Consider the following 20,713-nt stretch of genomic DNA (forward strand, 5'->3'; position numbering starts at 1 on the left):
GGAGGAGGTGCTGTTTAGAGGACACTTCATTTGAGTTATGAAGAGAGGTTGGATAGACTTGGGTTGTTTTCGTTGGAGCAGAGAAGACTGAGGGGGGCGGGGGGGGGCGACCTGATTGAGGTGTACAAGATTATGAGGGGTATGGACAGGGTGGATAGGGAGCAGCTGTTCCCCTTAGTTGAAGGGTCAGTCACGAGGGGGACACAAGTTCAAGGTGATGGGCAGGAGATTTGGGGGGGGATGTGAGGAAAAACCTCTTTAACCAGAAGGTGGTGACGGTCTGGAATGCGCTGCCTGGGAGGGTGGTGGAGGCGGGTTGCCTCACATCCTTTTAAAAAGTACCTGGATGAGCGCTTGGCACGTCATAACATTCAAGGCTATGGGCCAAGTGCTGGTAAATGGGATTAGGTAGGTAGGTCAGGTGTTTCTCACGTGTCAGTGCAGACTCGATGGGCCGAAGGGCCTCTTCTGCACCGTGGGATTCTGTAATTCTGTGATTCTATTCAGCCTACAGGAGTCCAGTGCACAGGCGCAGTGCTGGACTGTCTCTGGAGCATGCGCAGTGCCACCTTGCTCAGGGCCCCTCTGAGTGCGGGACTGGCTTTTGGAAATGGGTGAGATGTGGGCGAATGGAGCAGTGGGTGGGGGTGGGGAGGGCGGAGAGGCTTCATAAGCTCCTGGGGTAGGCCGTAATCCCTGAATCAGACCCCACAGGGGTTTTTTTTCCCCCAGGATCGGACCCAGGTTTAACAGCCGCCATGTTGGTTCAGTGGAGCGCATGCGTGGCCATCTTGGTGACGTCACAGGGAGCGAGGGCTGGGGAGGTTCTGAAAGCTCTGGTTTGAGTTTCAGACACTGAAACCTCCCTCCTTCAACCCCCTCCCTGCTGCTCCCGTCTCTCTCTCTCTGTACTCCCATAGAGGCCGTAGTCTTATGTAGGTCCAGATTGGGTTACTGGTTCCCCTCCACTAATGAACCAGTTGGGAATTTATGACAATGCAGCATGCTGTTTGCCTAGTGCCGGCCCCACAAATCATCAGATTCATTCAACTCAATTTCACAAGCTGCCTTTGTGTTTTTGCGGGTTCTCTCTCAAGCCCTCTTTTTTAGTTTTAATTCAATTTCGCAGGGTGTCAGAAGGGGAGGATTTGCAGTTGGGAAACTCACACACAAAAAAAAATGACACCAGGATCTGACTGAGTCGCCCAATTTATAATAACATGAATATGATTGGATTTTGAACATAGAAGGAAAAAGCATCTTTCACAGTGGGAAGAAGCCGTGCATATGTTCTGTATTTAAACAAGGCTTCAACCGATCAGTTGACTTGTTGAGATACAAGCGCAGTCACACTGCAGAGAAATCATGGAAATGCGGGGACTGTGAGAAGGGATTTGCTTACCCATCCCAGCTGGAAATTCATCAACGCAGTCACACCAGGGAGAGGCCATTCACCTGCTCGGGATGTGGGCAGGGATTCACTCAGTCATCCCACCTGCTGAAACACTGGCAAATTCACACTGGGGAGAGACCATTCAGCTGCTCCGAGTGTGAGAAGACATTCGCTCGGTCATCCACCCTGCTGATGCATCAGTGAGTTCACACTGGGGACAGACCATTCACTTGTTCCAAATGTGGGAAGGGATTCACTCAGTCATCCACCCTGCTAAGATACCGGAGCGTTCACAAGTAGCTGCAGTGATTGGATTTTTCTGTTAATCACGTTCAGGACCGATCCATGTTCATTGATGTCTGTTTCTGCTGATGTTAATAAACTCTAGCCCAGTTATTTGGGGTAATATCTGGATAAAAGTCAAGTAGATCAGCTTTATGTTAAACACACTGTGCCAAGCCTTTTTAATATCTCTGGCACAAGTTAGTTCCTTTTGAATTGCTCTCCTTCTCCCCTGTCTCCTCCATCCTCACTTCCAGCAACACGTTTGAGTTGCTCATGGAGTTTCTTTCCCATTAAGATTGAAACAATCCAATCAGCTGCCTCTGCTGCTTCCTTCCCTTCCACTAATCTACCAGGACAATTGCCTCTGAAATTCCCCTTCCCTGAGCCCTGAAACCACTTCTCTCTCTAGTTTCACTCCAATCTCCCCTCATGCCCTCTCAGATCTCATCTAGTCCATTCGACCCATCTCCTGCTCATGATGGGCCAAATGGTCTAATGCTATAAACAATTCTGTGATTGACTGTATTCTCACCAAACCGCTGATCACCAAACTTCCCTGTGTAAGCTAATGTTGTCCACAGTCCTCTCTCTCTTTAAGTGTTATCCCACTTTCCTTTAAATCTGTAAAATATAAAATGAGGAGAACAATGGTGCATTGATCCATCATAGACTTATTGATAGAGATTCATTGTCAGGATTAACCAACGACAATTATCACATGGTGCAAATGGAAGACATTGAAACTTGGTTTTCTTATTTTACAATCCCTATGGCAGCAAAAACTTGCCCTCACTTTGCCAGATTAAGACGAAGATTAACTGAGACTTGGTCTCTAATGGTGGCTGGATTACCCACAGTCCTGTGTTCTTCAGAAACTGCTCTGTCTGCCACACAATGTTATCAAACAAACTTCAATGTGAAATAACAAAAAGAGCTATTAGGACAGGTGATGAAAGAGGCAGGTTTTAAGGACCCTCTTAAAGGAGAGAAGAGAAAGTTAGCGAGGTGGAGATGGCGAGGGAGGGAATCCAGAGTTAATCACCCAGGCAGCTGAATGCAGGCCCTGCACTGGTGGAGTGATGAAAATCGGGGATGTGCAAGAGTCCAGAATTGGACAAGCAGAAACATCTCGGGAGGGATGTCAAGGCTGGAGGTGGTTACAGAGATAGGGAGGAGTGAGATCCTGGAGGGATTTGAAATAAAATGTGGGAATTGTAAAATTGGTGCATTGCCAGAACAAGAATCAATGTAGATCAGTGATTATGGGGTAGTGGGCGAATGGGACTAACTGTGTGAGTTAGGATACAGGGACCAGTGTTCCAGATTTACAGGGAGTGGAATGTGACAGGAAGGCTAGGAGAGATTTGGAATGGGCAGGTCTAGAGGGAGAAAAGGGATAAATGAGGGTTTCAGCAGCAAATAGGTCGATGCAGTAGAATGCAACAGAGGAGGAAATAGTCCTTCTGTCTACAGCAGTCCTTCTGGAGAAGACCAACAGTGGAGAGTGAAGATGTTACAGTCCAGATCCAGTTGTCGTCATCCACGTTGGTACCAACGACATTGATAGGACAAGAAAGGAGGTTCTGCTGAAAGAGTTTGAACAGTTACCAGCTAAGTTAAAAAGCAGAACTTCCAAGGTAAGCTTGGGATTACTACCTAAGCCATGGGCAAACTGGCATCAGGCAAATAAAGTCAAGGAGTTAAATGTGTGGCTCAAAGATTGGTGTGGGAGGAATGGGTTTCAGCTCATGGAGCATTGGCACAAGAGCTGGGGTAGAAGAGAGCTGTTCTGGTGGGTCAGGCTTCACTTGGACCATACTGGGACCAGTGTCCTGACGAATCAAATAACTGGGGCTGTAGCGAGGACTTTAAACTAAGTAGAGGTGGCGGGGGGGAGGGCGAGGGTTCTGAAGAGGGGATACGTAGGCTTACAAAAAATAACAATATGGCAGCATTGCAAGGCAGCAATTTAGGTGATGATACCACAGTATGACAGGAAGGACAGGAAGAACATAAAAAAAGTCGGAAAAAAAGGTCAAAGGGTGAAAAATGGTTTAAAAAAAAATGGCAAAATATGTGGCTCTTTACTTAACATAGAATATAGAAACATAGAAAATAGGAGCAGGAGGAGGCCATTCGGCCCTTCAAGCCTGCTCCACCATTCATTATGATCATGGCTGACCATCCAACTCAATAGCCCTGCTCCCGCTTTCTCCCCCTATCCTTTGACCTCTTTCACCCCAAGAGCAATATCTAACTCCTTCTTGAAAACATACAATGTTTTGGTCTCAACTACTTTCTGTGGTAGCGAATTCCACAGGCTCACCACTCTCCGGGTGAAGAAATTTCTCCTCATCTCAGTCCTAAATGGTCTATCCCGTAGTCTCAGACTATGACCCCTGGTTCTGGACTCCCCCACCATCGGGAACATCCTTCCTGCATCTACCCTGTCTAGTCCTGTTAGAATTTTACAGGTTTCTATGAGATTCCTCCCTCATTCTTCTGAACTCCAGCGAATATAATCCTAACTGACTCAATCTCTCTTCATATGTCAGTCCCGCCATCCCAGGAATCAGTCTGGTAAACCTTCGCTGCACTCCCCCTAAAGCAAAAACATCCTCCCTCAGATAAGGAGGCCATAACTGCACACAATATTCCAGGTGTGGTCTCACCAAGGCCCTGTATAATTGCAGCAAGACATCCCCACTCCTGTACTCGAATCCTCTGACTATGAAGGCCAACATACCATTTGCCTTCTTTACCACCTGCTGCACATGCATGCTTACCCTCAGCAACTAGTGTACGAGGATACCCAGGTCTTGTTGCACATTCCCCTCTCTCAATTGCTAGCCATTCAGATAATAATCTGCCTTCCTGTTTTTGCTACCAAAGTGAATAACCACACATTTATCCACAATATACTGCATCTGCCATGCATTTGCCCACTCACTCAGCTTATCCAAATCACACTCAAGCACCTCTGCATCCTCCTCACAGCTCACCCTCCCACCCAGCTTTGTGTCATCTGCAAATTTGGAGATATTACATTTAGTTCCCTCATGTAAATCATTAATATATATTGTGAATAGCTGGGGTCCCAGCACCGATCCCTGCGGTGCCCCACTAGTCACTGCCTGCCATTCAGAAAAAGACCTGTTTATTCCTACTCTTTCTTTCCTGTCTGCCAACCAGTTTTCTATCCATCTCAATGCACTACCCCCAATCCCATGCGCTTTAATTTTACATGCTAATCTCTTATGTAGGACTTTGTCGAAAACCTTCTGAAATTCCAAATATACCGTATCCACTGGCTCCCCCTCATCAACTCTATTCGTTACATCCTTGAAAAATTCCAGTAGATTTTGTCAAGCATGATTTCCCTTTCGTAAATCCATGCTGACTCTGTCTGATTCTGCCGCTGTTTTCCAAGTGCTCAGCTATTAAATCTTTTATAATGGATTCTAGAATTTTCCCCACTACCGATGTCAGGCTGACTGGTCTATAATTCCCTGTTTTCTCTCAACCTCCCTTTTTAAATAGTGGGGTTACATCAGCTACCCTCCAATCTGCAGGAACTGTTCCAGAGTCTATAGAATCTTGGAAGATGACCATCAATGCATTCACTATTTCTAGGGCCACTTCCTTAAGTACTCTGGGATGAAGATTATCAGGCTATGGGAATTTATCAGCCTTCAATCCCATCAATTTCCCGAACACCATTTCCCTACTCATACTGATTTCTTTCAGTTCCTCCCTCTCACTAAACCCTGTGTTCCCCAATATTTCTGGTATGTTATTTGTGTCCTCCTTTGTGAAGACAGAACCAAAGCATGTATTCAGTTAGTCAGCCATTTCTTTGTTCCCCATTATAAATTCCCCTGTTTCTGACTGTAAGGGACCTACATTTGTCTTCACCAATCTTTTTCTCTTCACATACCAATAGAAACTTTTACAATCAGTTTTTATGTTCCCCGCAAGCTTGCTCTCGTACTCTATTTTCCCCTTCTTAATCAATCCCTTGGTCCTCCTTTGCAGAATTCTAAACTGCTCCAAATCCTCAGGTCTGTTGTTTTTTCTGGCCAATTGGTATGCCTCTTTCTTGGATCTAATACTATCTCTAAGGATTGGGAACGTTTTAAAAACCAACAACAAATGACCAAAAAAAAAAGAGGGAGAAAATAAACTTTGAGGGTAAACTAGCAACTAGTATAAAAACAGACAGTAAGAGCTTCTTTAAATATGTAAAAAGGAAGAGAGAGACCAAAGTGAATATAGGGCCCTTACAGAATGAGGCTGGGGAAATAATAATGGGGAACCAGGAAATGGTAGAGGAGTTGAATAAATACTTTGCTTCAGTCTGTACGGTAGAAGACACTAATAGCATTCCAAAAATACAAAATAATCAAGGGGCAAAAGTGTGGTAGGAAATAAATACAAATACTATCACTAGAGCTAAAGTACTAGGGAAACTCATGGGGCTAAAGCCCAATAAATCCCCTGAATCTGATAGGTTGCATCCTAGAATATTAAAGGAAGTAGCTACAGAGATAGTGGATGCACTGGTAGTAATCTTCCAAGAATCCTTTGATTCTGGAAAAGTCCCAGAGGATTGGAGAACGGTCAATGTAACACCCTTATTCAAAAAGGGAGGGAGACAAAACACAGGTAACTATCGGCCAGTTAACTTAACATCTGTCATTGGGAAAATGTTAGAGTCTATTATAAAGGATGTTGTAGCAGAGCATTTAGAAATACATAATCTAATCAAGCAGAGTCAGCATGGCTTCATGAAGGGGAAATCAAACCTGACAAATTTATTAGAATTCTGTGAGGAGGTAACAAACAGGATAGATAAAGGGGAACAAGTAGATAGAACAAGCAGTCTTTTGGATTTCCAAAAGGCGTTCGATAAGGTACCACACAGAGGCTACTTAATAAGATAAGAGCCCATGGTGTTGGGGGTAGTATATTAGCATGGATAGAGGATTGGCTAACTAATAGAAGACAGAGAGTTGGGATACAGGGGGCATTTTCAGGATGGCAACCTGGTAACCATTGGAGTGCCACAGGGATCAGTGCTGGGGCTACAGTTATTTATAATACACATTAATGACTTGGATGAGGGAAGTGAATGTACTATCGCCAAGTTTGTGGATGATGCATGAATAGGTGGGAAGGCAAGTGGTGAGGATGACACAAAGAGTCTACAGATGGATTTGGACAGGTTAAGTGAGTGAGCAAAAACTTGGCAGATGGAATATAATGTGGGAAAATGTGAGGCTATGTGCTTTGGCAGGAAGAATAGAGGAGTTGAATATTATTTAAATGGAGAAAGACTGCAGAAAGCTGCAGTACAGAGGGATTTGGGGGTCCTCGTGCATGAATCCCAAAAAGCTAACAAACAAGTTCAACAGGTAATGGGGAAGGCAACTGGAATGTTGGCCTTTATGTCAAAGGGAATGGAGTATAAACATAGAGAAGTCTTGCTAAAACTATACAAGTCACCAGTTAGACCACATCTAGAATACTGTGAACAGTTTTGGTCCCCTTATCTAAGCAAAGATATGCTGGCATTGGAGGCTGCCAAGGGAAGGTTCACTAGGCGGATCCAAGTATGGAGGGATTTTGTTATGAGGAGAGGTTGAGTAGGTTGGGCCTGTACTCATTGGAGTTTAGAAGAATGAGAGGCGACCTTATTGAAACATATAAGATTCTTAGGGGGCTTGGCAGGGTAGATGCTGGAAGGTTGTTTCCCTTTATGGGAGAGTCTAGGACCAGTGTAATAATCTCAGAGTAAGGGGTCGCCCATTTAAGACAGAGATGAGGATGAATTTCTTCTCTCATGGTTTAGTGAATCTGTGGAATTCTTTATCGCAGAGGGCTGTAGAGGCTGGGTCATTAACTATATTCAAGGCTGAGAACGACAGGATTTTTAATCAGTAAGGGATTCAAGGGTTCTGGGGAAAAGGCAGGAAAGTGGAGTTGAGGATTATCAGATCAGCCATGATCTCATTGAATGGCGGAGCAGACTCGATGGTCCGGATGGTGTACTTTACCCCTACGTCTTATGGTCTCTTCCTTCTCTCTCTTTCTTCCTCCCTGACACTCTTGTCACATGGAATTCTCTAGCCCAGGTGGTTGTGGATGTGCCACCAATGAACATATTTAAGGCTGAGATGGAGAGAATTTTGGTCTATCAGGGAGTCGAGGAATACGGGGAGCAGGCGGGAAAGTGGTGTTGAAGACCAAGATCAGGCACGATCAGGTTGAATGGTGGAGCAGGCTCGACAGTCCGTATGGTCTACTCCTGCTCCTATTCCTTGTGTTCTTGTAGAGGCCAGAGTCCTGTGTAGCCCAGACTGGTTGGCATGGTCACTTTTCCCTCGTGCTGGCCCCACAGTTTACCAGATTGATTCAGTTCAATTTCACAATCTGCCTTTGAGTTTTTGTGGGTTCTCACTCACCCCCTTTTTTCTGTTGTTAGGGGGAAAAGTAAAAATGCTAAATGAGAACACTGTAAGAATTTACTGAAGAACACTTAAAATCTCCAAGCAGCCATGGATGCTAAACCTATTGACAGCTGAGGGTAAGCCGATGGACATTGCACACAAAGGAGCTTTGAGTTTTGTGTGATTTACACAGTTTCAAGAGATGAGCTAATGTCCAGGCACAGGTAGAACCATTCAAGTGTTGCAATGGTGCGTTGAAGCCTTGAAAGCTAGACTGGAGATAAAACATAATAAAGTTATTCTAGGTAGACTCCTCTCTCAGATAGGGATGGGGCAGATGGTTTAGCTTCGATTTGGGAGGACATACAATGGACAAAGAGGGGGCTTTGATGAAACACAAACAGTTCTGAGTTATGAGAATCAATGTCTTTGCGTACGTGTTTTAATTTTGATTGGATAATATAATTATGTATACACCCTTTAGAATAATTGGTTAGCAGAACCACATGTTTATGTACTCAGTAGGATAGTTTTAACATGGTACCTGTCTGTTGGTTACCGATTGGATGTATTCAAATGTATTGTGATCAGGAAAAGTACAAAAGTAGTGAAATGTAATCAGTCTGGGAGCTGGGTCTTGCTTCTTAGGAATGATTGTGGCTCCCTTGCATATGCTTGAATAAAACCGGTTGAAGGAAGCCTGAGTCTCTGTGGTCGCTGTGTGATCGGGGATTGTAATTTCTCCTCTTCAACTGGCCTATGTGGTAGTTGCAGGATTGGAGGGAATACCCTCCTCACTGTTCTATATCAATTCCATGGGGTTTTAGGAGGGGAGGATTTGCAGTTGGGAAACTGATGCATAACATTACATCAGGGTCTGATGGAGTCGCCCAATTCATTGAATATCATTGGATTTTGAACATGGAAGGAAAAAGCACCGTTCACAGTGGAGAAAAACCGTAGAAATGTGGAGACTGTGAGGAGGGATTCAGATCGTCGTCTGACCTGGAAACTCATCGACGCAGTCACACTGGGGAGAGGCCGTTCACCTGCTCCAAAGGTGGAAAGGGATTCACTTGGTCATCCAGCCTGCTGCAACAGCATGAGTTCACACTGGGTAGAGGCCATTCACCTGCTCCATGCTCCAAGGACTGCTCAGTCCTCCAACCTGCTGAGACACCAGCATATTCACACTGGGGAGAAACCATTTACTTGCTCAGAGTGTGGGAAAGGATTCGCTCGGTCATCTGACATGCTGACACACCAGAAGTTCACACTGACGAGAGACCTTTTCAATGACCAGACTGTGGGAAGTACTATAAAAGCTCCCGGGACCTGATACTCCATCAACGTGTTCACAGTCATGAGAGACCATTCAGGTGCTCTCACTGTAGGACAGGCTTCAGGCAATCATCTCAACTCACTGAACACCAGCAGGTTGACACCGGGGAGAGGCCATTCACTTGCTTTGAATGTGGGAAGGGATTCACTAAGTCATCCAACCTGCTGACACACCAGCGATTTCACACTAGGGAGAGACCAATCACCTACTCCGAGTTTGGGAAGGGATTCACTCAATTATCCACCTTGCTGAATCACCAGAGAGTTCACACTGAGAAGGGACCTTTTAAATGCCCAGACTGCGGGAAATGTTTTAAAAGTTCTGGGGATCTGATGCTCCATTAATGTGTTCACACTGACGAGAGACCGTTCAGATTCTCTCACTGTGGGACTGGGTTCAAGACATCATCTGACCTCAGTGTACACCAGTGAATTCACACTGGGGAGAGGCTGTTCACCTGTCCCGAATGTGGGAAGGGATTCATTCAGTCATCTACCCTGCTGACACATCAGCGAGTTCATGCTGGGGAGAGGCCATTCATCTGGCCGCAGTGTGGGAAGGGATCCAAACTGCTGAGGCACCAGTGAATTCACAAGTAACTACAGTGATTGGATTTTGCTGTTCATCACATCCAGGACTGAACCCTGTTCATTGGGGTCTGTTTCTGCCGGCGTTAATAAACTCCAGCCCAGTTATCGGGGAAATATTCTGGATATAAGTCAAATTAATCAGCTCTATGTTAAACATACAGCGGTATTTTGTCTTTTTAATATCTCCCACACGTTAATTCTTTTTGAAGGGCTCTCCCTCTCCCCTGTCTCCTCCATCCAGACCTCCAACAACTGCCAGGGGCTCGTGGAGTCCCTCAGATTGAAGCATGACCCAGCGGAGGCCTGGCCATTGATGCTGAGGTGTCAGATGTCCCTGTAGGGGTTGCAATCTCCTCTGTCACCTTTGTTTTTGTTTATTGTCGTGATTTTTTTGGTGTTGCACGTGTCCTGTGGAACAGATCCTACCTCCCAACAGAGAAGGAGGTGGTCATGAAGGTGTGTCAGGGGATGGGACTGTCCGTGCTTGAACGGTTCAGCTGGAATTCCATCGAGCCGGGTGCCTTTCTGCTCGCTGAACAATCAATGGTGTTTTCGAGCTCAAGCGATGAGGATTCCTCGTCCAACTCAAACATGACAGGAAGCTACAGGAGAGAGTCAGACAGAGAGACTGGGAGATGTCTGTCCGACGGAGGTACAGCTCGCAGCGGGAAATCTGTTTACTTCTGTCGGTGAGTGCTTCACCATGCCGCTTCGACATGTTTAGTAAGTGACCAAGTGTATGAACGGCCACATAGATGCAGGATCGATATCTGTAACTATTTTGGTCACTCCTCCTAATATTGGCCTTTTTTTTTGAATGGTCATCCACTTTTTCTGATGACATGTCTGAATCGAATTGGGACAGTGTTTCTATGTTGTAGGAATAGCTGCCGTAGTTCTCACTTGCCTTATGCTTGGCCTTTCCCAAAGCTTTTGTTTGGAAACGTTTTCTTGGTTTTCATTTGGAGACCAGGTCTGACAAACGTGGGAGGAAGCAATGTTCCGTTGCATTTAATTTTATCCAACAATATACGTTTAGTAATTAGAGTTGGTGTGACCAACATTTTGGTTTGTACAGATGGAGTTTGTGAAGAGTACATATTCTGGTCAGAAATAATATTTGATTTCACTCTGTCTGTCTGTCTTGGGTCAGAAATTCATCTCAGGCAGTGGTGTAAGGCCTACGTTATTGGATCATCCACCGCTTCTACGTGATGTCCAGTATTGATGGGCGGCTGATCCGATGCTGCACATTTTACACCACTGCCCAGGACAGATATCTATCCAGTGTCCATATAGTCATTCACACACTTGATCACTGGCAAAACATTGCTTAAAATTAACTGACAATTTTTGTTGATATTCACTATGGAAGTAGTTCCTGGTACTGGGGAACATCTTTAGACTTTGTTTCTTTGATTTTTAAATGGGAACTCTACAAAAAAAGACTTGCTTCGCTCATCATTGCCTGAGGTGCAGATGGTCACAGGGGCACAAGAAGAAACCAGCGCCTGGCCCTTACTGTCCGGGCTGCCATCTCCCAGTTCGACAGGGTCAGGGAGTGGGTCGTCAACACTATCATGAAGGACCTTGGATATGAAGCCACAGGAGAGAGCAGTCATCCTGGAGAAGTGGATTGTCATTGCTCAGGGACTGTATTGTTGATCCATCAGCCTGTGTGAAAGACCAAGGCCCAGAGACTGCGGGAAGGCACCAACGGTGAAAAGAGTCTGTAAGTCAAGACCAAGCGAGTCAGGACTAGGTGATGGGGTGTTGGACAAGCTCAGATTTTAAAATGCTATTGATTGGAGGAGAGGGAAGACCTGCACGAGGTAGGTTTCTGAGGAAGAAGAGTTGAATGTTTCTGCAGAGTGGCGAATCCTGGCGATTCATAATTTCCATAGCGCGGAGAGCATGGAAAATTAGATCAGTGTAATTTGCATTTTTTCTCAACAACAAGCAGCCAGTATATGTGCCAAGTATATGCAATAATAATTACAATAATTATTATTATAATGATAATAACAACAAGTTTTGTGTTGCCAAGCAGAGTGTAAAGGCTTGTGTATGAAATCTGCGTTTTAATGCCGTTATTTCCACAGCTGATCCTTTTGGTAGACAAGTTCAAAAAGGGATATAATTGTACTGAAGGCAGTTCGGAGAAGGTTAACTGGCTGATTCCTGAGGTGAAGAGGTTGTCTGATGAGGAAAGGTTGAGCAGGTTGGGCCTATACTCATTGGAGTTTAGAAGAATGAGAGGTGATCTTATTGAAACAGGAGGAGTTGGAGGTAGCTTGACAGGGTAGATTCTGAGAGGATGTTTCATCTCGTGAGGGAACCTAGAACGAGGGGGCACGGTTTCAGGATAAGGATTCACCCGTTTAAGATGGAGGTGAGGAGGATTTTTTTCTCTCAGAGGGTTGTTCCACAGAATTCTCTTCCACAGAGAGCAGTGGAGGCTTCTCTCGAATATTGAATAAATTCAAGCCTGAGTTAGACAGATTTTGATCTACCAGGTCTGTGGTGGGAGGAGGGGGTTGCAGGCAGACAACAGGAGTTATCAGCCATGATCTTATTGAATGTTACAGCAGGCTCGAGGGGCCGAATGACCTACTCCTGCTCCTATTTCTTATGATCTTATCTGATAATTTCAGAGGGCAACTTTGGTAATGGTATCACCAAATGTGTGAACAAGATGTGGTTCTGTTGAAGAGTCATGCGGACTCAGAACGTTAACCTGTGCTCCTCTCCACAGATGCTGCCAGACCTGCTGAGTTTTTCCAGGTGTTTTTGTTTTTGTTTTGGATTTCCAGCATCCGCAGTTTTTTTGCTTTTATCTATGTGAACAGCATTCGCCTGTTCATGAGAGCACACACGTCCTTCTGTGATTACATATAACTTCTGCACATCCACCATCTCAAAGTGATCACTCTCGCTCGGGTGTGTGTGTGCCTTAGTGCTTTTCCAGTCACACTGATATTTGAAATCTTTCCCCACAGACAGAACAGAAAAATATTTCTCCTTCCATAGGCTGATGATATTCAGGTCCTGATGAATCGACTAACTCAACCAGATCTTAACATGATGTTTACTTTGAGTTTTTCATTCACAAATCCTTCCATTCTAGTACCTTGTTAAAGGAATTTACAAAAGTCATCAGTTTGTCCAGGATAGTTCTAACCATATGGCTTCATTTGAGGAGCCTTCTAAGATGTCATCCCTCCTTACTGCTGTAATTGATTCCTTGATCAATATTGCGATACCCCCTCCTCTTTTACCTCCTTCCCTGTCTCGCCTGAAGACCCTATATCCTGGAATATTGAGCTGCCAATCCTGCCCCTCTCTCAACCATGTCTCTGTGACAGCAGTGACATCATACTTCCATGTGTTAATTTGTACCCTCAACTCATCCGCCTTATTCATCAGATTCCTTGCATTAAGATAAATACCATCCAACCTTGCCAAACTCCCTTGTGCCTTCACTGGCCTATAATTTCTATGCCTTCCAGACTCACTCGCTATCTCTTCTAATTTTGGCTGTGCATCTCCCCCTGCTGAACCTCCTCTCAGGATCCCATCCCCCGCCAAGTTAGTTTAAACCATCCCAAACACCACTAGGAAACCTCCCCGCAAGGATGCTGGTTCCATTCCGGTTCAGGTGCAACCTGTGTGTTGACTGGCACAGACTCGATGGGCCGAAGGGCCTTTTTCTGTGCTGTAGACCTCTATGACTCTATAACTCTATGATAGAAATTAAAAACAGACAATTTCTATGGAATATTTTTTTCCTTCCTTGTTCTCCCAAAGCTGCAAATCCCCACCCCCCCCAAACACTCCCTCCTCCCTGGGTAGGCTGTGGTGTAACGTTATTGTCACTGGGCTGGTAATCCAGAGACCCAAGGTAATGCTCTGGGGAGCCAGGTTCAAATCCTCAAATCCACAGCAGATCATGAAATTTGAATTCAATAAATATCTGGAATTAAAAGTCTAATGATGACCATGAAACCATTGTCGTAAAATCCATCTGGTTCACTAATGCCCTTTAGGGAAGGAAATCTGCCATCCTTACCTGACTGACAGGTGAGTCCAGACCCACAGCAATGTGGTTGACTCTTAAGTGGCCTATCAGCCACTCAGTTGTATCAAACAGCTACAGAAAATTGGACCTACACCACATAGGCTGCAGTGGTTCAAGAAAGCAGCTCACCACTAGCTTCTCAAGGGCAATTAGGGATGGGACATAAATGCTAGCATAGCCAACAATGCCCACATCCCATGAATGAATAAAAGAAGCTCACCGTTTCTTTCCTCCACTTCCTGGTTTCTCCCTCCCTCTCCTCTGGCTGGGTTCGGTTCTCCAGCTCCTATCAGCAGAGTGGGAATACAATCAATGAGCCAATAGTTTTCTCTCCTGGTCTCTGGGACCCTGAAGCCCCACCCATTCTCTATTGCACCATCAAGATGACCACGCATGCGCACTGCTCCCCACTGTAACAAGATGGCGGCCATTCACCTGGGCTTGGTCTGGAGAAGAAGCCCTGGAGCTCCAAAGGCAGGGCCTGCAGGCTTTTTATTCAAAGATTACTTGGCCTACATCTGTTGTTAATGATACCTCCCCGCCCACCCGCTGACTGCCTTGCTCCTTCTGCCCTCCCGCTGCCACCGCTTACTGGCTGCAAATGGGACAACAAGCTTCTCTCCTTTGCCATCACTCGCCTTGCTCGTGCTCCAAACACGTCTGGCTGGGCCATTTCTTTTATTCACTCAAGGGATGTGGGCTTCGCTGGCTGGGCAGGATTTATTTCCCGTCCCTAGTTGCCCTTGAGAAGGTGGTGGTGAGCTGCCTTCTTGAACCGCTGCAGTCCATGTGGTGTAGGTACACCCGACGTGCTGTTAGGGAGGGAGTTCCAGGATTTTGACCCAGCGACAGTGAAGGAACAGCGATATATTTCCAAGTCAGGATGGTGAGTGACTTGGAGGGGGACCTCCAAGTGGTGGTGTTCCCATCAATTTGCTACCCTTGTCCTTCTAGATGGTAGTGGTCGTGGGTTTGGAAGGTGCTGTCTAAGGAGCCTTGGTGAGTTGCTGCAGTGCATCTTGTAGACGGTACACACTGCTGCTACTATGCGTCGGTGGTGGAGGAAGTGAATGTTTGTGGATGTAGTGCCAATCAAGCGGACTGCTTTGTCCTGGATGGTGTCAAGCTTCTTCAGTATTATTGGAGCTGCCCTCATCCAGGCAAGCGGGGAGTATTCCATCACACTCCTGACTTGTGCCTTGTCAGGAGGTGAGTTACTCGTCACAGGGTTCCCAGCCTCTGACCCGCTCTTGTAACCGCAGTATTTATATGGCTAGTCTAGTTCAGTTTCTGGTCAATGGTAACCCCAGGATGTTGATAGTGGGGGATTCAGTGATGGTTATGCCATTGAACATCAAGAAGCGATGGTTGGATTCTCTCTTGTTGGAGATGGTCATTGCCTGACACTTGTGTGGTGCAAATGTTACTTGCTACTTGTCAGCCCAAACCTGGATATTGTCCAGATCTTGCTGCATTTGAACATGGACTGCTTCAGTTTCTGAGGAGTCGCGAATGGTGCTGAACATTGTGCAATCATCAGTGAACATCCCCACTTCAGACCTTGTGATGGAAGGAAGGTCACTGAAGAAGCAGCTGAAGATGGCTGGGCCTAGGACACTACGCTGAGGAACTCCTGCAGTGATGTCCTGGAGCTGAGATGACTGGCCTCCAACAACCACAACCATCTTCCTTTGTGCTAGGTACGACTCCAACCAGCAGAGAGTTTTCCCTCAATTCCCATTGACTCCAATTTTACCAGGGCTCCTTGATGCCACACTCAGTCAAATGCTGCCTTGATGTCAAGGGCAGTCATTCTCACCTCACCTCGGGACTTCAGCTCTTTTGTCCATGTTTGAACGAAGGCTGTGATGAGGTCAGGAGCTGAGTGGACCTGGCAGAACCCAAACTTAGCATCAGTGAGCAGGTTATTGCTAAGCAAGTACTGCTTGATAGCACTGTTGATGACTCCTTCCATTACTTTACTGAAACTGGAGAGTAGACTGATGGGCTGGCAATTGGCCGGGTTGGATTTGTCCTGCTTTTTGTGTACAGGACATACCTGGGCAATTTTCCACATAGCCGGGTAAATGCCAGTGTTATAGTTATTCTGCGCGCTAGTCTCCTATGATGTAGATAGGGGACCGGCTCCACTGCTGAGAATGCTGGGTAAACACGTTGCCATTTTATGTCCCAATCAGTTTAATTATTTAAAAGCAAAATAATGTGGATACTGGAAACCTGAAATTAAAAGCAGAAAATGTTGGAGAAACTCAGCAGGTCTGGCAGCATCTGTGAAGAGAGAAGCAGAGTTAACATTTCAAGTCCATATGATTTCTTCAGAGCTCTGAAGAAGAGTCATACGGACTCGAAAAGCTGGGAATTCTTGGACACAGGCTGCAGCTCCTTTCTTTGAATTTCATCAATTCATAAGAAATAGGAGCAGGAGTAGGCCATTCGGCCCATCAAGCCTGCTCCACCATTCAATAAGATCAGGGCTCATCTGAATACGGCTGATTGTGGCTTTAACCCCTGCCCCCATTACCCTTGATTCACAAAGATCTGTGAAACTCAACCCTCTGAGAAGAAATTCCTCCTCATCCCCCTTTTAAATGGGAGGCCCCTTATTTTTAAACCATGCCTCCAGTTCTAGATTCCCCCACAAGGGGAAACATCCTCTCAGCATCTATCTTGTCAAGCCCCCTCAGAATCTTAGATGTTTCAATAAGATCACCTCTCGCTCTTCTAAACTCCAATGAGCTTAGACACAACCTATCCTCACAAGGCAATCCGTTTATCCCAGGAATCAACCAAGTGAACCTTCTCTGAACTGCTTCTGATGCAATTGTGTTTTGTGGCTTCTATTAAGAAAACAGGTACAAATGCTTGTTCCGAGTTTCGGCCATTTCCTTATTTCCCATGACTAATTCCTCAGTCTCAGCTGCTCAGGAACCAACACTCACTTCAGCTACTCTTTTTACCTTTTTATATACTTGTCGAAGCTTTTGTTGCCTTTTTCATGCGAGTTTTCTCTCATACTGCAATTTCCACGATGTTCAAGGGCATTGGAGAGGAAAGGGAGGTTGGAGATAGGGATGTAGTTTGCAAGGAGGGTGGGGGTCAAGGCCTGCTTGCTGGAGGAGGGCGTGACATTGGCAGTTTTGGAAACTGTGACAGGACCTGAAGCAAGGGAACAATTAAAACATCCGGCTGACGTGGGGAAGTTGGGTGATCAGCAGTTTGGTGAAAATAGGTTAAGGGGGCAGGAGGTGAACAAGGTGAGCTCTGAGAGGACAAGAAGGGAGATAGGAGAAAAAAAACTAAAGAAAGGCACGAGTTCAGGGCTCAGGCAAGGAGGGACTTTAGGCACAGTTTGGCCCGGGGGGCTAGTGGAAGGGAGGGAAGCAGCTGATCGGATTGTCTCAATCTTAGTGACAAGGAAGCTCCATGAGATTCTTGCACTTGTTGCTGGAGGTGAGGATGGAGGAAACAGGGGAGAGGCAGAGCCCTTCAAAAGGAACTAACTTATGTCAGAGATATTAAAAAGATTTGTCACACTGTGGTTAACACAAAGCTGATTTATTTGTCCTTTATCCAAAATATTAACCCCTGTAGCTGAGCTGGGGTTTATTAACATCAGCAGAAACAAACCCAAAGAACACAGTTCAGTCCTGTGCGTTATTAACAACAGAATCCAATCACAGTAGTTTACTTGTGAACCCGCCTGTGTGTCAACAGGCTGGACAAATGAATAAATCCCTCCCCATATATGGAGCAGGTGAGCAGCCTCTTCCCGCGTCAGCACGATAGTGTACAATGAGTTGAGATGATCGCCTGAACCCAGTCCCGCAGTGGAAGCTGCTTAACGGTCTCTCGTCAGTGTGGGCATGTTGATGGGACATCAGTTCCCCCAAACTTTAACAGCATTTCATGCAGTCGAGCATTCACAAAGGTTTCTTGTCGGTGTGGCTGCTCCGGTGTTTCCGCAGGTTGGATAAACGGGTGAATCCTTTCCCACAGTCAGAGCAGGTGAATGGCTTCTCCCCAGTGTGAACTCGCTGGTGTGACAGTAGGTTGGACGAATGCGTGAATCCCATCCCACAGACAGAGCAGAGGAACGGCCTCTCCCCGGTGTGAATCCTCTGGTGGTTCTGCAGGTTGTATGAATGAGTGAATCGCTTCCCGCACTCGGAGCAGCCGAACGGCCTCTCCCCGGTGTGAATTCGCCGGTGCGTCACGAGAGTGGATGACTGGGTGAACCCCTTCCCACACACGGAGCAGGTGAACTGCCTCTCCCCAGTGTGATTGCGCCGATGGGTTTCCAGCTCAGATGGGTAACTGAACCCCTTCCCACAGTCCCCACATTTATATGGTTTCTCCCCCGTGTGACTGTGCTTGTGTTTCAACAGGCCAGACGATCGGCTGTAGCCTTGTCCACACACAGAACACACGTACGGTTTCTCCCCACTGCGGACGGTGCTCTTCGCTTCCATGTTCAAAATCCGATGATACTGAGGTTGTGATGAATTGGGTGACTCTTGTCAGATCCCCACTTTGAGTTTCCCGACTGCAAATCCTCCCCTTCTAATACCCTGTGAAATTGATTAAAAACAGAAAAAAAGGGGAGTGAGAGAGAACCCACAAAAACACAAAGGCAAAGGTCATTTATGGTACCCGGAAAAGGTGACCACGAGAACTGACGGATTCTCATAAAACCACAACTGGTTCACTAATATCCTTCAGGGAAGGGAACCTGCCAACCGGGCTGGGCCTACACAAGACTCTGGCAGTAGGGGGGAGAGAGAGAGAGGGATGGAAGCGGCAAGGAATGAAGGAGAGGTCTTTTATATATCTTCAACTCTACCAGAGCCAAGACGGAACATCCCAGACCCTCAACCTCCACCAACCTAGAAGGACCAGGAGAGCAGGCGTCTGCGCACACCATCACCTCCAAGTTCCTCTCCAACCCTCACACCGTCCGGGCTTGTCTGACATCCCGCACTGGACGAACAGAAATTTAACCTTTTTTTTTTATTCATTCATGTGATGTGGGGCATCGCTGGTTAGGCCAGCATTTATTGCCCATCCCCCTAATTAAATATTGGGAAGAGGGAGGCCATTGTCTGCCAGCCTCCCGGATTCAACTCCGTGTAAGGTCATGCCAAACTCTGCTGCCTGTGTCTGGGTTCGCACTAATACCTGTTCACCCACTAACAGGGCGACCAGCTCCACAGGAAAAACCAATTTGTGAGGTGATTGGGGGGGGGGGCGGGGGGGGGGGGGGGGAATTGCTAGTGAGACCGTTGGCAGGTGGAGGGAAAACGGTTGAGACCAAGGGCTATGGGGTCGGGCAGGCGACTGTGGAAACTGGAGGCTCACGGGGAGGGGTGGTGGTGGGGGGGGGTGAATCAGGGTTCAAAGTGCACAGCATTTACAGGGAGGTTTGAAAAGAGTGGTGTGAAAACAAAACTCTGCCCTCGCAACACTCCATACTTGACTTCGCTCGGCCTCCTCGACCCTGCCAACACTGTGCACGCTGCTCCACTGAAGCTCCGTGCCGCTACGCAATGTGAAAACACCACAAGCTACCCAACTCCCCATCCCTGACGTACATATTCAGAAGCCCCCCTGCCCGCACCACCACTCCCCCCCTCACTCAGAAGCCCCTTTCCACCCTCCTTTCCCCTGCTCACTCAGATGTCCTTGTCCCAAACCCGCCCCCCCCCACCACCACTGCTCTCAGGATCCCCGCTCCCCAAACCCCTCCCCCAGCTCACTCCAAAAATTTCCACCACCAGCACCCACCCCCCACCCCGATTCTTTCGCAAACATTTCATGTGGAGATCAAAGTCACTAATTTTTTTTTTCAGAGCGATTTCTATTCAGTTCTGTAAATGCTGGTTTCTTTTTAACCAGGTGAATATTTCTAAATTGGAAACTCCAGTCTGGCTGAGTTCCACCTGAGCCTGTCCCTGGAACCCTGGGTTAACCAATCAGAGCCTTCTGACCAAATGACCAATCAGGGCACTGAAAAGCCAGCCAATCAGGGCAGTGAAAATCTCTCCAATTCCCTAGTTTGGGAAAGAAAAATTCACGAACTAAAACAAAAGTACCTGGAAAAACTCAGGTCTAACAGCATCTGCGGAGAGGGATACAGTTAACGTTTCGAGTCCGTAGGACCCTTCATGAGAACTAAGACATATAGAAATGAGATGAAATATAAGCTGGTAGAGGGGGTTGGGACAAGTAGAGCTCGATAGGGGGCCAGTGATAGGTGGAGGCCAAGAAGAGACTGCCAAAGATGTCAAAGACAAAAGGAAAAAGGGGTGTTGACGGTGGTGATATCATCTAAAGGATGTGCTAATGGGGACATTAAGGGTAGCAAGCAGGACAAGCTAGTCGCAGATGGCCCTGGTGGAGTGGGGGTGGGGTGGGGTGGGGGGGAAGGGATCGAAATGGGCTAAAAGGTGGAGATGAAACAATAGATCAAAATAAATTTAAAAATAGGAGGGAAAAGAAAAATATATTTGTAAAAAAATTATAAATTATTGGAAAAAGGGGGATCGGAAAGGGGGTGGG

At 46.4% G+C, this 20,713-nt stretch overlaps 2 protein-coding genes across 2 annotated transcripts in view; both read right to left on the bottom strand.

Annotated features, from left to right (window-relative positions):
- Window positions 1-20,713, bottom strand: part of LOC144697294 (uncharacterized) — a 273,796-nt gene that overhangs the window by 193,556 nt on the left and 59,527 nt on the right. The window lies entirely within an intron of this gene.
- The window catches only part of LOC144697918 (uncharacterized), a 33,190-nt gene that overhangs the window by 2,541 nt on the left and 9,936 nt on the right, over window positions 1-20,713 (bottom strand). The window contains exons 2-3 of the mRNA XM_078569880.1: window positions 18,083-18,669; window positions 2,530-2,587 (exon numbers count right to left, since the gene is read on the bottom strand). Of these exons, the coding sequence (XP_078426006.1) occupies window positions 2,530-2,587; window positions 18,083-18,669 (645 nt within the window). The remainder of the gene's footprint in view (window positions 1-2,529; window positions 2,588-18,082; window positions 18,670-20,713) is intronic.

This window comes from Cetorhinus maximus, chromosome 23, assembly GCF_964194155.1.
Source record: "Cetorhinus maximus chromosome 23, sCetMax3.hap1.1, whole genome shotgun sequence".
NCBI classification, from domain to species: domain Eukaryota; kingdom Metazoa; phylum Chordata; class Chondrichthyes; order Lamniformes; family Cetorhinidae; genus Cetorhinus; species Cetorhinus maximus.